Raw genomic sequence first — 12,788 nt, 5'->3', positions numbered from 1 at the left:
ACCCTGCACACTGGCCGACCCCGCACCCCACACCCCACACACAGGCAGACCCCCCACACAGGCAGTTCAGATACCGAGGCAGCTGAGCCGGGAATGGAACCGGAGGGGCTGGATGACATCTCTGTGCTGCAGTTAGTGGACAACACGATTCTCGTTCTTCTAAGAAAGATGGAGCTCCGGGGAAGGTATCAACTGGACATGGCCGTTTTTCAGTCACTACAACTTTCTCTTTGCTGTGTGTGTGCTTCCCATGAGTGGAAGTCACGGTGTGATGGAGAATCTGCATGTGATGTGTGCAGAGCCTACCTCGCCAGGTGACCAGCGGGCTGGTGGGCCCGGCAGGGTCTTGTGCCACGGCTGTCACTATCTGGTGGTCCTTGGGGCATAGTGGGGCTTTATAAGAGGTGCCTGATAAGGATTGGATTTAATGTTTGAGGTATTTGCATTTAGAAAATGAGAACATTCTGTAGCACGTGCAGGTGGTTCCTGCCGACAGTCCTCTTGTGCTGGTGAGGAAAGCTCAGAGGGGCCGAAACAGGGCCTGTCCCACCCCAGCTGCCCGGCAGGCTCTGAGCCCAGGTTGATGGCAGCCACCTTCCTGGTGGCTGTGCCACGCTCCCCGTTCCGGGCAGCTGGAGGCGAGCCTTGTGTCACACAGGTGCCTTGCCCGTGCGTGCTTTTCCCTCCACAGCTCGTTGAGGTGTAAGGAGCTGGGAGGTGAAAAAGTAACTTGTGAGCTTTTAAAGTGAACTATAGATATGCGTTATTATAACTGGTAATTTCATCTGTAAAACCAGGGATAATCACCACCCAGGTGAGAATACACAATATTCCAGAGTCCTCGGGGCCTTCAGTAACGTTCCCCATTCCAAAAGTCACCTCTGCCCTGACTTCTGTCTCCACTGGTAGGTTTTGGCTGTTGAGATTTCCGCGGGAGACACTGGTTGCTCCACAGTGTCTGACTTGCAGGATTTTGCTATTGTTGGCATTTGGCATTCTCTGCCTTTGTGACTGTGGTCATGCCCAGCATTTGTGGGCCCTTCTGTCGATGAGCCAGTGTGCCCCAAGAACCACCAGGGAACCCGCATCCCTGCCAGTGCTCAGTGTGTGGGCCTGACGTCAGCAACGCTGACAGGTGTGTGGACGGGCATGTGGTGACGTCACATGGTGGTGTGGTGTGTGTTTTCTTCTGGTGGTGAACATGTCCTCCTGTGCTGTCTTCTAGAAGCTTCCATGTGTGAAGAAAGGGATTGAGCCCAGTCTGATTCCAGAGGAGGGCTTCTCTTTGGGGTACAGATATTCTCAGCTTGGTTGCCAGATGCATCTGCCACTGTATGCATAGGGCTGCTCCACGAGGCTGCACACACCTCCTGTGTTTATTGCGTGCACCCTCGGAGTTTATGCTATGCACCCCCCTTTCCATGGTGCGTACCCCGTGTTCATGGTGCACACCCCGTGTTTATGGTACACACCCCCCGTGTTCGCGGCTCACATCCCCAGCGGTATTCCATTTGTATTCTAGAATTGTTCATTTGCCTTTGGACGGGCAGTTTAGTTGTGTCATTTTTTGTATTACGAACAAAACAGCCTTTGAACAGCCTTGTGCTTGTTTGTGAACACGTCGTGGGAAACGCACCCGCAGCTCTCCCTCGAAGCCTCGCCGGCGTTTGCTGGGGTCTGCCGAGCCTGTCTTCTCCCAGCTGTCCTGGTGGAGGCGCTGGTGTGCATCTCCTCGTGGCTGTCATTTGCATTTTCCTGATGAGAAACACCGTTTCGGGTGTCCATTGTCTATTTGGGTATTTTCTTTAGTGAAGTGCCTGGCGGAGGTGCCTGTAGGCAGTCTTGCCTTGACCGTGGCCCTGAGGACAGTGTTCCTTCTGTCCAGGCTCCCGGAGGCCTTGATCAGTTTGGGGCTTTCCTCCCACATCACAAACTGTGGAATTTCATCACAGGCCTTTTCTGGAGCTGTTGAAATGAGCACATGGTTTTCCTTCCTTTATTTTCTTAGTGTGGTGAAATACATTGCTTTTTAAATTTCTTGCATTCTCAAATCTGTTCTTGTTCCTATCATTTGTGTTATCTTTTTATATATATCCTGTCTGTGTTCATAAGGTATGTTGGTTTATAATTTTCTTAGTGTAGAATGCCCTCATCAGGTTCTGCAATGCGGGTTATGGTGGCCTCTTCACATGTGTATAGAACCCACCCCTCATCAGGTTCTGAAATTAGCGTTACAGTGGCCTCTCTTCAGATGTCTGATGGAACCACACACTGGGCCGGGAGTGTTCCTGGAGGAAGGAGTTTAAGATTGGAGCTTCTTCCTGGTGTGTGCCATTCTTTCCTGTCATTCCCCGGCCCCGAGGAGGATGCCTCTCACATTCCAGGTGGGGACTGCACTCCGAGGGGGCCATAGAAAAGCTCAGTGGAGCTGCAGCCAGGCAGCAGATGAGCTGCATCTGGGCACCCAGGCCGAGGGCCGGAAGGACCTGCACTGCTGGGGTGGGTGTTGCGTTCCTGAGGCCCCATCTCCCCAGAGATCCATCTGGCACCCTCCTCCTGTCCCCCTGTCTCACTGGAGAGGCCCCATCTCACCAGAGACCTATCTGGGACCCTCCTCCTGTCCCCATGTCTCACTGGAGAGGCCCCATCTCACCAGAGACCTGTCTGGGACCCTCCTCCTGTCCCCATGTCTCACTGGAGAGGCCCCATCTCACCAGACACCTGTCTGGGACCCTTCTCCTGTCCCCATGTCTCACTGGAGAGGTGGGCACATTGCCATGGCTCTGGTCTGCTTGGCAGCTTCTCTTTAACTCCAGTTGCCCTGTGAGCTTGCAGCATGTTCTCGAAAGCGCTCTCATGGTCACTCAGGGATGTCTCTGGTTAACTGCCAGGTTTGGTGGATGCAGTGTTGATCAGTCAAGCTAGAAGATGCATCTGGGTCCCGGGAGGCAGGACCGTGGCTGGGGATGCTTGGGCTTCTCCCAGGGACAGTTGGGCATCTCAGCCCTGGAGCAGCTGAGGCCTCCAGTGCGCTGAAGGCACCGCTGACCACTGCACACGGTATTTGCCGGCAGCTTACCTAGGGAAAGTTCCAGAAAGAAGGCTTACTGATGGGGAGAGGGGCTGTGTGTGTCGCACCGTCTGCCTCCCCACGTCCCGAGTGCTGTGTGCGTCACACAGGCTCCCTTCCCCATCCCCAGGGCACGTCTTCCAGCCAGTGGATTATGCCATTGAGGCAGTGCTTGCTCAAGGCCAACCTTGGGGCCGGGGCTGGATGGAGTTGGGGCTTCACAGTCCCTGCCCTGCTTCTTGCCTGGTGGGTGGGCCCTGCATTTAGGCCTGCGAGGGGCTCTGCTCCCCCACCGGGACTCTGCTACCCCACAGGGACTCCTTCCTGGAGCTCCAGGGAGGGCAGAGATGGGGCTAGGGGCTGCTCAGTGGCCTCTAGAACAGTAGAAAAGTCCATGTTCGGGAATGGAAAAGGCAAAACTACAGCACAGCCAGTGTGAAACAGGCAGAGGAAGACGTGCTCTGACAGAACTCAGAACTCAGGCTACAGGGAGCCACACCCGGCCACTCACCTGAAGACGTGCCCCTACCCGAGACCCTGCTGGCCTTCACTCCACAGGAGGCTCCTGATGGGAACTTGGCTGTGTGTGGCAGCGCCTCTCTTTTGGGAAGGCAAAGCCCTTGTTTTTCCTCATTGTTCAGTACCTCCCAGAAAGGCAGGAGTGGAGTGGGAGGTAGCACGTGTCTGTCTCCTCTGCTTTCTCCACACACACACCAGTGATTTCCTGAGCGTCCCTCCGGTGCGCAGGATGAGTGAGACATGGGCCAGAATCAGGGCTGAGCCACAGCCCGGCCCCAGGCTTCTAGGTGAAGGTCCTGCGGTCAGTGACCCGCCTCACACAGCCACACCCTGGGGCGCAGGGAGGGTGTTCGTTGCCCAAATAAGAGATTTGCTTCTCCTGGCACATGAAACAAAATCTTGAGAGCTTAAGAATGTAATTTGGGGATCACGATTGAATGTATCCCTTTCTTTTCTAGGATAAAGATAAAGTTTCTCTAACCAAGACCCCAAAACTGGAGCGTGGCGATGGCGGGAAGGAGGTGAGGGAGCGAGCCAGCAAGCGGAAGCTGCCCTTCACTGCGGGCGCCAATGGGGAGCAGAAGGACTCGGACACAGGTACCAGCCCGCGGCCCCTCCTGCACTCAGCCCTCCACAGGCTGCCCGGAGCAGCCCAGGCAGGGTGTCCCCAGTCCCCGCACCTCCGGCTTTGCACTGGGACCCACGGTAGCACCCTGCACGCCGTCCAGGCAAGGGGCAGCAGGGGCGGGGCACAGGCCCCCACGTGCCACCTCCTCTTCACCCGAGGCTCAGGCCCCCAGGGCTGATTGGAGAGCTTCACTCTCGGGTCCCACACATGTGGAGATGCACCCGGTGCGTGTCCAGCCCTGGGCGAGGTATAGGGCTTCTGACCTGTGGGTCTTCTGACAGCTGGACACAGGAGGGAGACAGTGGTTCCCCTCAGGGCCACAGAGGCACAGGAAGAAGCTCCATCGCTTGTAGTAAAAACCAAAGGGAGCCCTAAAAGTGAGCAGGAGGCAGGGAAGTCTTCCCAAGCACAGGTGGGATCTGAGGCTGCAGAGCAGGAATGTGTGTGCTGTGTGCATGTGCCTATGCCAGAGTGTGTACCTGTGTGTATGTGTGCCCGTGTGTGCCTGTGTGTGTGCCCATGGGCACATGCCCGTGTATCTGTGTACATGTGCCCGTATGTGCCCATGTATGTGCTTGTGTGTGTACCCGTGAATGTGCTTGTGTGTGTACCTGTGTGTGTGCCTGTGTGTGTGCCTGTATGTGCGCCTGTGTATGCCCATGTGTGTGCCTATGTATGTGTGCTTGTGTGTGCCCATGTGTGTGCCTGTGTAGATGTGCGCCCGTGTGTGTTCCTGTGTGTGCCCATGTATGTGCTTGTGTGTGCCTGTGTAGATGTGCGCCCATGTGCATATGTCCGTGTGCATGTATGTGCCCATGTGTGCGTGTTCATACCTGTGTGCCCGTGTGTGCCCATGTGCAAGCCCGTGTGTGTTCATGTGCACACACTCCTGGCGGGTTCAGCGCCTCCTGCAGTGCCCCTTCCAGTGGATTCTGTCTTGAGCTGCTCAGCGGGGAGCCCAGGCCTCTGTGCTGGCCATGCTTGTTCTTTGGTGATTCTTGTGACCAGAGGCCTCCTTGTCCTCCTGGTCATCCAGCTTCTCTACAGCCCTGCTGGGGAAAGTTGGAGGCAGTAAAGCACTAAGCTGGCCACAAAGCCTGGAGTGAACCGGCCTGACGTGCTGTGTCAGGCCCTGGGCTCTGTCCCTGGCCTCCTAAGACTCCTTGAATGCAGCCATAGCACAAGGCGTAGAGGCTGTGCCAGGATGTGGGTTTGAGAGCAGACGGGGAAGTGGTCCAGGTGATAGGGACTCGTGATACTAAGGAGATTGTTGAAGAGGAACAGCAGCAGGCACAGCCGGTAAAGAGGATCCAGGCCCCGGCTTTTGTCAGCACAGCTCAGGAAGCTTCAGCCTTGATGATTGTGTGGCTGCCGCAGGCCCGTGGCCCCTCCTGTCCTATGTGGGGTGCTCCAGGGATGTGCTCACAGTAGCCAGGTGGAGACTCTGCCGAGTGAAAGGCCAGCGGAGAGGGCTGGTTTTCCCAGGTGGGAAGTGAGGGGCAGGTGCAGTGCCAGGCACATGGCTCCTGTCTCTGGGCCAGCACATCTGGGGACAGGAAGGCTGCAGGGACACCAGCACAGGCCCGGGAGGACTCCTCTTCCCCGCAGCGGACAGCTCCAAGGAAGAACATTGGGAGGCACAGGGAAGTGAGTGGACAGGTCCTGCGAGGGACCTCAGCCCCCAGAAGGGAGGGCCTGGGCGACTCCCGGGAGCTCCCAGCGGTGCTGTGTCCTCTCGGGCTTTAGGCCTAGAGAAAATCAGTCCAGTCCTGAAAACCCTGTGCTTGCTCTTTCTGGTCCCATGCTGGTTTTGGTTGTAGGAGGCCGTCACATGGATGCGTAGTTGTTAGCTCTTTGTACAGTGGCCATGTGGAGTTGGCCTCAGACCTTTGAGGTGTTTCTGTGATGTCTCTGGAAGTGTTGCTGAAAGGGTTAATGAGACAAGCATCTGCTTCTGCTTCCTAGGGGAACGATCCCACTTGGTAAGATGGCGTTCCCAGGGCTACCCGGTGCCCACCCCGTCTGGCTGGTCAGGTCTCTTTGTGGTGGCCGTTTCGTCATCGTGGAGAGAAGCTCTCCCCCAGGGCCCTGCTGTGTTGTCAGAATCTTCCGGGGTCTGTCTGTTGATGGTTAGCGCCTGCCTGGTGCCAGCCCTGCTGGCCCACTGAGGCCGTTCTCACTATCTGTGGGTCTCTGGGATATTTTCTGCCACAGCCCTGAGCGCTCCTGGAACTGTGTGTTGAACACCACGTCCTTTCTCTGTGAGGGGCAGGCCCAGGTGAGGACAGGGTAGGTGAGAATCCCTGTGAGGTGGGAAAACAGTAAAGAACATTTTGAAAATAGAATTTTCCAGGCAAGGACTGTGACAGAAAGACCTAAGAAATATAGTATTTGTCCTCCTGTGTTTATCACCCTTTTGGGGCCAATTTTAATAACTTCTTGTTTAATGTCGCAAAACTAGATTTCCTAGGAAGATTGTTCTGATGTATGAATGTGGAGCATTGCTTATCCTAGAAGCTTGCATTTTAACCAGGACCCTCTTAAAGTAGCGAGTCCACGGCCGGGTGCAGTGGCTCACGCCTGTAATCCCAGTACTTTGGGAGGCCGAGGCGGGTGGATCACAAGGTCAGGAGTTCGAGACCAGCCTGGCCAACATGAAGAAACTATACCCCCGTCTCTACTAAAAATACAAAAATTAGCCAGGCGTGATGGCACGCGCCTGTAATCCCAGCTACTCAGGAGGATGAGGCAGGAGAATTGCTTGAACCCAGTAGGTGGAGGTTGCAATGAGCCACGATTGCACCATTGCACTCCAGCCTGGCGACAGAGCAAGACTCCCTCTCTAAATAAATAAATAGTAGCAAGTCCAACTCCAGTGCGTTCAGCCCCACCCTGGGCCAGGAGGCAGGCTGCTGGGTGCTGTGACTCTCACACACGCTGCACCCCCCTCCTGCCCCCAGAGGAGCAGTTCTTGCTCAGAAATGAGTGGGGTGGAGGGAGAGCTGCACACCTCGGCTGTACCCATCTGGCGGCCACAGCAGGGACGAGAAGAGAAACATTGGTGCAGGGTTAACCGACATGTGACAGACGAGAAACTCTTCTCTGGTCCCCAGGGCTCAGGCCCCTCTGGAGAGGTGTGGGTGCACCGAGGCATCCCTGCCAGGCTCTCCTCCTGCAGTGCCCCTGCGGCGCCCTCTGCTGAGCAGGCGCAGCCAGTGCCCCTTGCCATGGTGGGAGGGATGCAGGGTCACCACCGTCCCAGGTACCTCGGCTGTGTCCAAGTGGGAGAGGCTGGCACACCTCCCTCAGAGACTTCCGTGTTGCCTTGGGGATGGCTTCCCGCCTCCCACACGCGGGGTGGAGTCAGCCCTGCCCGTGGTCCAGTCCCATGGAGATGCAGCCTCTGCAGTGCTTAGTCAGGGCTAGGGGCGGCCTGCCAAGAACAACGTGGTTCTGTCTGTCGTGAATCAGTGCAGTTTAAAGCAGTCCCCAAGGCTGTGCATCTGCGTGGTCCCTACACAGCGGCCTGGAGGCTGTCCAGGCAGACGTGAGCATGTGACACAATCACCTTTGCGCGTTCCAGAGTGCCAGGCAAGAGCCTGTCCCAGGACCAGACCTCTGTAAGGGCTGTGGGTGCAGCAAGGAGTAGGAAGGCACCTGCCATGTCCTGGCCCCAAGACAGCTCTGCCCACCGAGCCCTCTCAGACCAGCTTGCTCTGGGACTTTGATCCCATCTTGCCTACCCTGCTCTGCCTGCCCTGGTTGCCTGGGGCCTCTTGTATCTGCTTTTGAAGTCTGTCCTTTACCACCTCAATGGTGGTCTCAGTTCAGAAACTCTTGTCACTGAAAGCATTCATATTGAATTATATGGTATCTGGGATTTGCTTCAAATTATACTACTTTGTCTACTTTTTCATATGTGTAAGTTTTCCCAACACTTAAAAAATCTAAAAGTAGCCAGGCGCAGGCGCTCACACCCTTCCAGCACTTTGGCGGGAGGGTCCCTCGAGGCCAGGAGGTCAAGGCCACGGTGAGCCGTGATTGCGCCACTGCACTCCAGCCTGGGCGACAGAGTGAGACCCTGTCCGTAAAAAATAAAATAGATAAATAAATAATCAGTCAATCAGCGCATGTTTTTGAGGTTGCTGTGCCTCATTGCCTGGCCTCCCTGGGGTTCTGGGGAGCCTCCTGCCCCGCTGTTTCTCCTGCGCCTTCGTCTGTGACCCTGAGTCTCGCTTCTCCCTGCCTAGGACCGCCGGGGTCCTGCTTGTCCTGGGGCAGCCGCGAGGGAGCCCTCGTCAGGAGCGCCGTGGGCCGAAGCTGCCTGCCCTCTGCACGTGGATGTTTCTTTGGAACAAGGGGAAAAATTATGATTTTCTTATTTTGCTTTGACCTGTGAATAACACCCTGGTCTCTGGTGCCTGGGGTGTGTGCTCTGCAGTGCTGGCGGGCACATGCTGGCTCCTTCAGCGTGAGGTGCTTGGCACCTTCAGTCTTTTCCTGACGTCATGTTTGTTCCCGGTGCCTCAGATAGGAGACGGCTGCCCTGACGGCTCCTGCTTCCCCATTCCTGGAGGGAAGACAGACTTAGCCACGGGGGTCTGTGGGATCTTGGAACTCTGAATGCCAGACCTTGCCCAGTGCTAGAGGCGACGCGTGTGTGAAGTGGAAGAGGCTTCTCCCATCCACTCCGCCGCAGTGGACCCGAGCGGGCAGAGAGAGCAGAGTGCAGCTGGGGCCAGGCTGTGCTCGCAGGCAGGGCAGGTGCCTGGAGAGCATGGCACCCCGGGAGCCTCTTGCCAAGAAGGGCGTGTGCACTGCAGTGTGCTGTGGACCGGTGGCCTCAGCTCAGTGTCTTGACGAGGGTCCCAAGGCACTCACGTGTGTGGGGATGTTAGCAACACACGGCGGGCAGCCCTGATGCAGTTTCTCACCGAGCACGTAGCAGACCCCATGCACCCCACCCAGGGCACAGACCCCACGCACCCTACACAGGGCAGGCACCCACGCAGGGCACAGACCCCACACACCCCACACAGGGCACAGACCCCACGCACCCCACACAGGGCACAGACCCCACGCACCCCACACAGGGCACAGACCCCACGCACCCTATACAGGGCACAGACCCTAAGCACCCCACGCAGGGCACGGATCCCACACACTCCTCGCAGGGCAAAGACCCCACGCAGGGCACAGACCCCACACAGAGCACAGACCCCAAGAACCCCATGCAGGGCACGGATCCCACGCAGGGCAGGGGCAGCCCAAGGCCAGGCCCCTCCCCTGTAGAACTCCTACCAGGCAAGACCAGAGCCACAGTCACTTCCACACCATCTCCTTCCCGAGAAACCTCAGCAGACTCTTCCTCCTTTCCTGGCTACACGGGGGCCCCTGCCGCAGCCTGACCCTCTGCTACCTCCTGAGCCTCAGGAAAGCAAGGTCGGCCTCTGAATACAGAGGATTTCGGTCCTGCCAGAGGGTGCGTGGCCGTGGGTGCTGGCATGCAAGCAGCCTGCGGGGAGGCAGAGTGGGGCTGCAGCAAAGGCCGTGGTGGTCGTGGTGAGGGTGGTGGCCAGGTCTTGTTGCCATGGTGAGGATTCTGGGGTTACCCTAAGAGCCACCACATTCAGGCACTCATGAAAAAGCACATCAAAATAAAATACTTTCACATGATGAAGAACTCTGCGTGATTGGTCTCTGGTCCTACTACTTCCCAACCATTTTTCCTCTCTGGATGTAAGCAGTTTCTCACACATAGGGAAGGTTCTTCCTGTTTAAAATTCCATACTCCCCAAGCTGCAGCAGAGGCCTCCCTGACTCCCCTCAGAAGTGCACTTGGCCCGATAGCCAGGCCCATGTTGTCAACACAACACAGACAAGCTGGGGTCCACCAGACCACCACAGGCTCAGCGATTTGACAGGACCCCAGGACTCAGGATAAAGGTGGTGGCTGCCGTGGGAGCCGTCAGCTGAGGGGGGAGCGCGCGGGGGCATCTGCTGCCTCGTGGCTCCCTGTGGTGGGACTTTGGGCCCATTTCTCAACCTTTCTGTGCCTCTCAGCCCTTTCATCCGTAAAGCTCTGCTGTGTGAGGAGCTGTGGCCCCTTGACAGAGGAGCCCCCCTCCTCCCAGCCCTGTGCTCTCACCGCCTACGCACTCGACCAGGCAGGTCTGTGCCCTGCAGGAGTGACGGACACAACTCAGGCCTCAGTGCAGGTTTGGACGTTGATCTTGTTTATTTTAAAATACCCACGACGCTGTGTGTGTGGAAAGGAGGCCCAGGGTGGGAAGCTGTTCGGTTGTCATCTGAGCCCTTTTGCCGACATTGCTTCCTTCCTTCTTGGCTTCCTGTTCACCATGGTGACAGCTGAATGCTGGTGAAACCACCATGGGGCTTAGACCCTGCTCCTTCCCACCCTTGCCACGTTACCCTGTTTGCCTCCACAAGCTTCCTGTGGAACTGGTCCTTCCACCCCACCCCGGCCTGGAGATGGGGAAGGCATGGAGGTCGTGCAGGCAAGGGCTGGACGCACAGCCTCATCTCTGTATGACCCCTTCACATATACTACAGAAGAAGCTGAAGCTGAAAGGCCTAAGAGATGACCCTAGCTCCCATCGGCAGGCAGGAGGGCTGAGGTCACGCAGCAGACGGGGTAGGCCCTGTCTTTCTTTAAGTGATCAATAATGGTAACTGACAGAAAGAAGGCAGAAACAGAGAGAAACCTGGAGATTGGAAGGAGAAGCCATTCTCACCACACACGGTGGCTCACAGGACTCAGCGGGGGCCCTGCCAGCTTCTCTTGTTGGCCCAGGACAGGCTGTGTGGAGCTCCTGTCTTGCTGCCCCGAGGGGGTGTCGGTGGCAGGACTGCTGCGCCCTCGTTTGTGTGAGTTGAGCTCAGTGCTTGGGTGGGAACTTGGTGATCTGGACCATCCGCCTGGTGTAGATGGGCTGTGATTAGACTTCTTGGCCAGAAGTGCTGTATTTCATGGCTGTGAACATCCAGATGAGGCCAGATGTTTGGTTTTAGTGAAGTGGACAGAATCTGTGAGCAGCAGCCATGCCACAAAGCTGCACCCGGCCCTGCCCATCCGTTCCATGAGCTGTAACCGCCATTGGCCATGAACTTTCTCTTGTTTGAAAATATCACCATGGAAACATCCCTTTGTGTAGCAGAATCAAGAATGTATTTTGACATCTTTGAGTTTTACGGTGGGATGCGGGAGTCGCACATTTTCCTATGTTGACAGTATCGTGGCCTGTGTCCCCTAAAAGACTTGCTAGAAAAGCCTAGAAATTAGAGGTGCTAAATGATTGATACAAAAGGCATTTGTTCAGATGAGTAGCAGAGGCCACACAGCTCCACATCCCTGCGGCCCTACCTCAGGGTCTCTGCATTGGAGCCCAACCTCAGACCTCCCAGGGAGGTAGAGGAAGGGGCTCTGAGCCCAGACCCCACGAAAAGCTTGTCCTCTCAAGGAGGCCACACTTCCTGGACACTTTGGGCTATCTGAGCAGACACTGTTCCCCCAGCTAAGAGGGACAGGCACTGAGGAGGGGCTTTGAGAGGTCACCACACAGACTTCTGACCCAGTCCTGCCCTCCGGTGGGGCTGGCATCTGTATTTGTGCCGTTGCTGGAAATGCCCCCTCTCCCTGAGGCCCCCACCACCACAAAAGCAAACCCTCCCTGGAGAGACACACCGTCCTCATCCAGGCCTCGCGGCTCCGAGTGCAGACAGACGAAGAGCCCGGCTGGAATTACAGACGCTGAGGAAGAAAGCTGTCCTGAGAGATCAGCAGGGTCAGCCCCAGGGACCTCACACGCTGGGACGGTTAAGTGCACAGTATCCATCGGAGGATTTAAAACCATCGAGTATCATGCAGATGTTTCTAAAGCACATGGAATATCTGGAAATGAAAACTAGAATCACTGAAATAAAAAACCCAGTGGGCAGATGACGTAGCGTATTAGACACAACCTAAGAAAGTATTGGTGAATTGGAAGTTCTAACAAAAGAAATTGCCTAAACTGGAGCACAGAATGAAAATGAGACAGGAAACCCGCAGGAAGCGGGGAGCTGTGGAGGAGAGAATGCAGCTCAACAGGCACCTCGGCAGAGGAGAGAGCAGGGCAGGGAGACGGTGGCTTTTCAAGGTTCATAAAAACACAAGCCTCAAATTCAAGAAGTGTAATGAATTATAAGCAGGAGAAAAAACAGTAATTACACATTTAAATATGAAATTTCAATATGACTCTGACATGAAGTTTTCACAACAGCAAAGGGAGGATGTTAAAAGCAGCCAGATGTGGTGGCACAGCCACCCATGGTCCCAGCTACTCTGGAGGCTGAAGTGGGAGGGCCGCTTGAGCCTGGGAGGTGGAGGCTGTGGTGAGCTGAGATTGCGCCACTGCCTCCATCCTTGGCTACAGAGTGAGACCTTGTTTAAAAAAAAAAAAAAGGCAGCCAGATAGAGAAGACACTCCCTGCAGAGCACCCCCAGGCGAGTCACAGCTCCCACATCCCACCTGCACAGAGCACCCCCAGAAAGGTCACAGCCCCCCCATC

The 12,788-nt window shown here is 56.1% G+C and overlaps 1 protein-coding gene across 3 annotated transcripts in view; it reads left to right on the top strand.

The window, feature by feature from the left end:
- Positions 1-12,788, top strand: part of ANKRD11 (ankyrin repeat domain 11) — a 149,779-nt gene that overhangs the window by 108,246 nt on the left and 28,745 nt on the right. For all 3 annotated transcript variants that reach the window (XM_011971978.1, XM_011971971.1, XM_011971985.1), the window contains one exon: positions 4,048-4,186. In XM_011971978.1, coding sequence (XP_011827368.1) covers positions 4,048-4,186 — 139 coding nt within the window. The remainder of the gene's footprint in view (positions 1-4,047; positions 4,187-12,788) is intronic.

The sequence above is a fragment of the Mandrillus leucophaeus genome, unplaced genomic scaffold (assembly GCF_000951045.1).
Source record: "Mandrillus leucophaeus isolate KB7577 unplaced genomic scaffold, Mleu.le_1.0 Scaffold10, whole genome shotgun sequence".
NCBI classification, from domain to species: Eukaryota; Metazoa; Chordata; class Mammalia; order Primates; family Cercopithecidae; genus Mandrillus; species Mandrillus leucophaeus.
The sequence above is the reverse complement of the archived record's forward strand: the minus strand, read 5'-3'. Positions and strand labels throughout refer to the sequence as shown.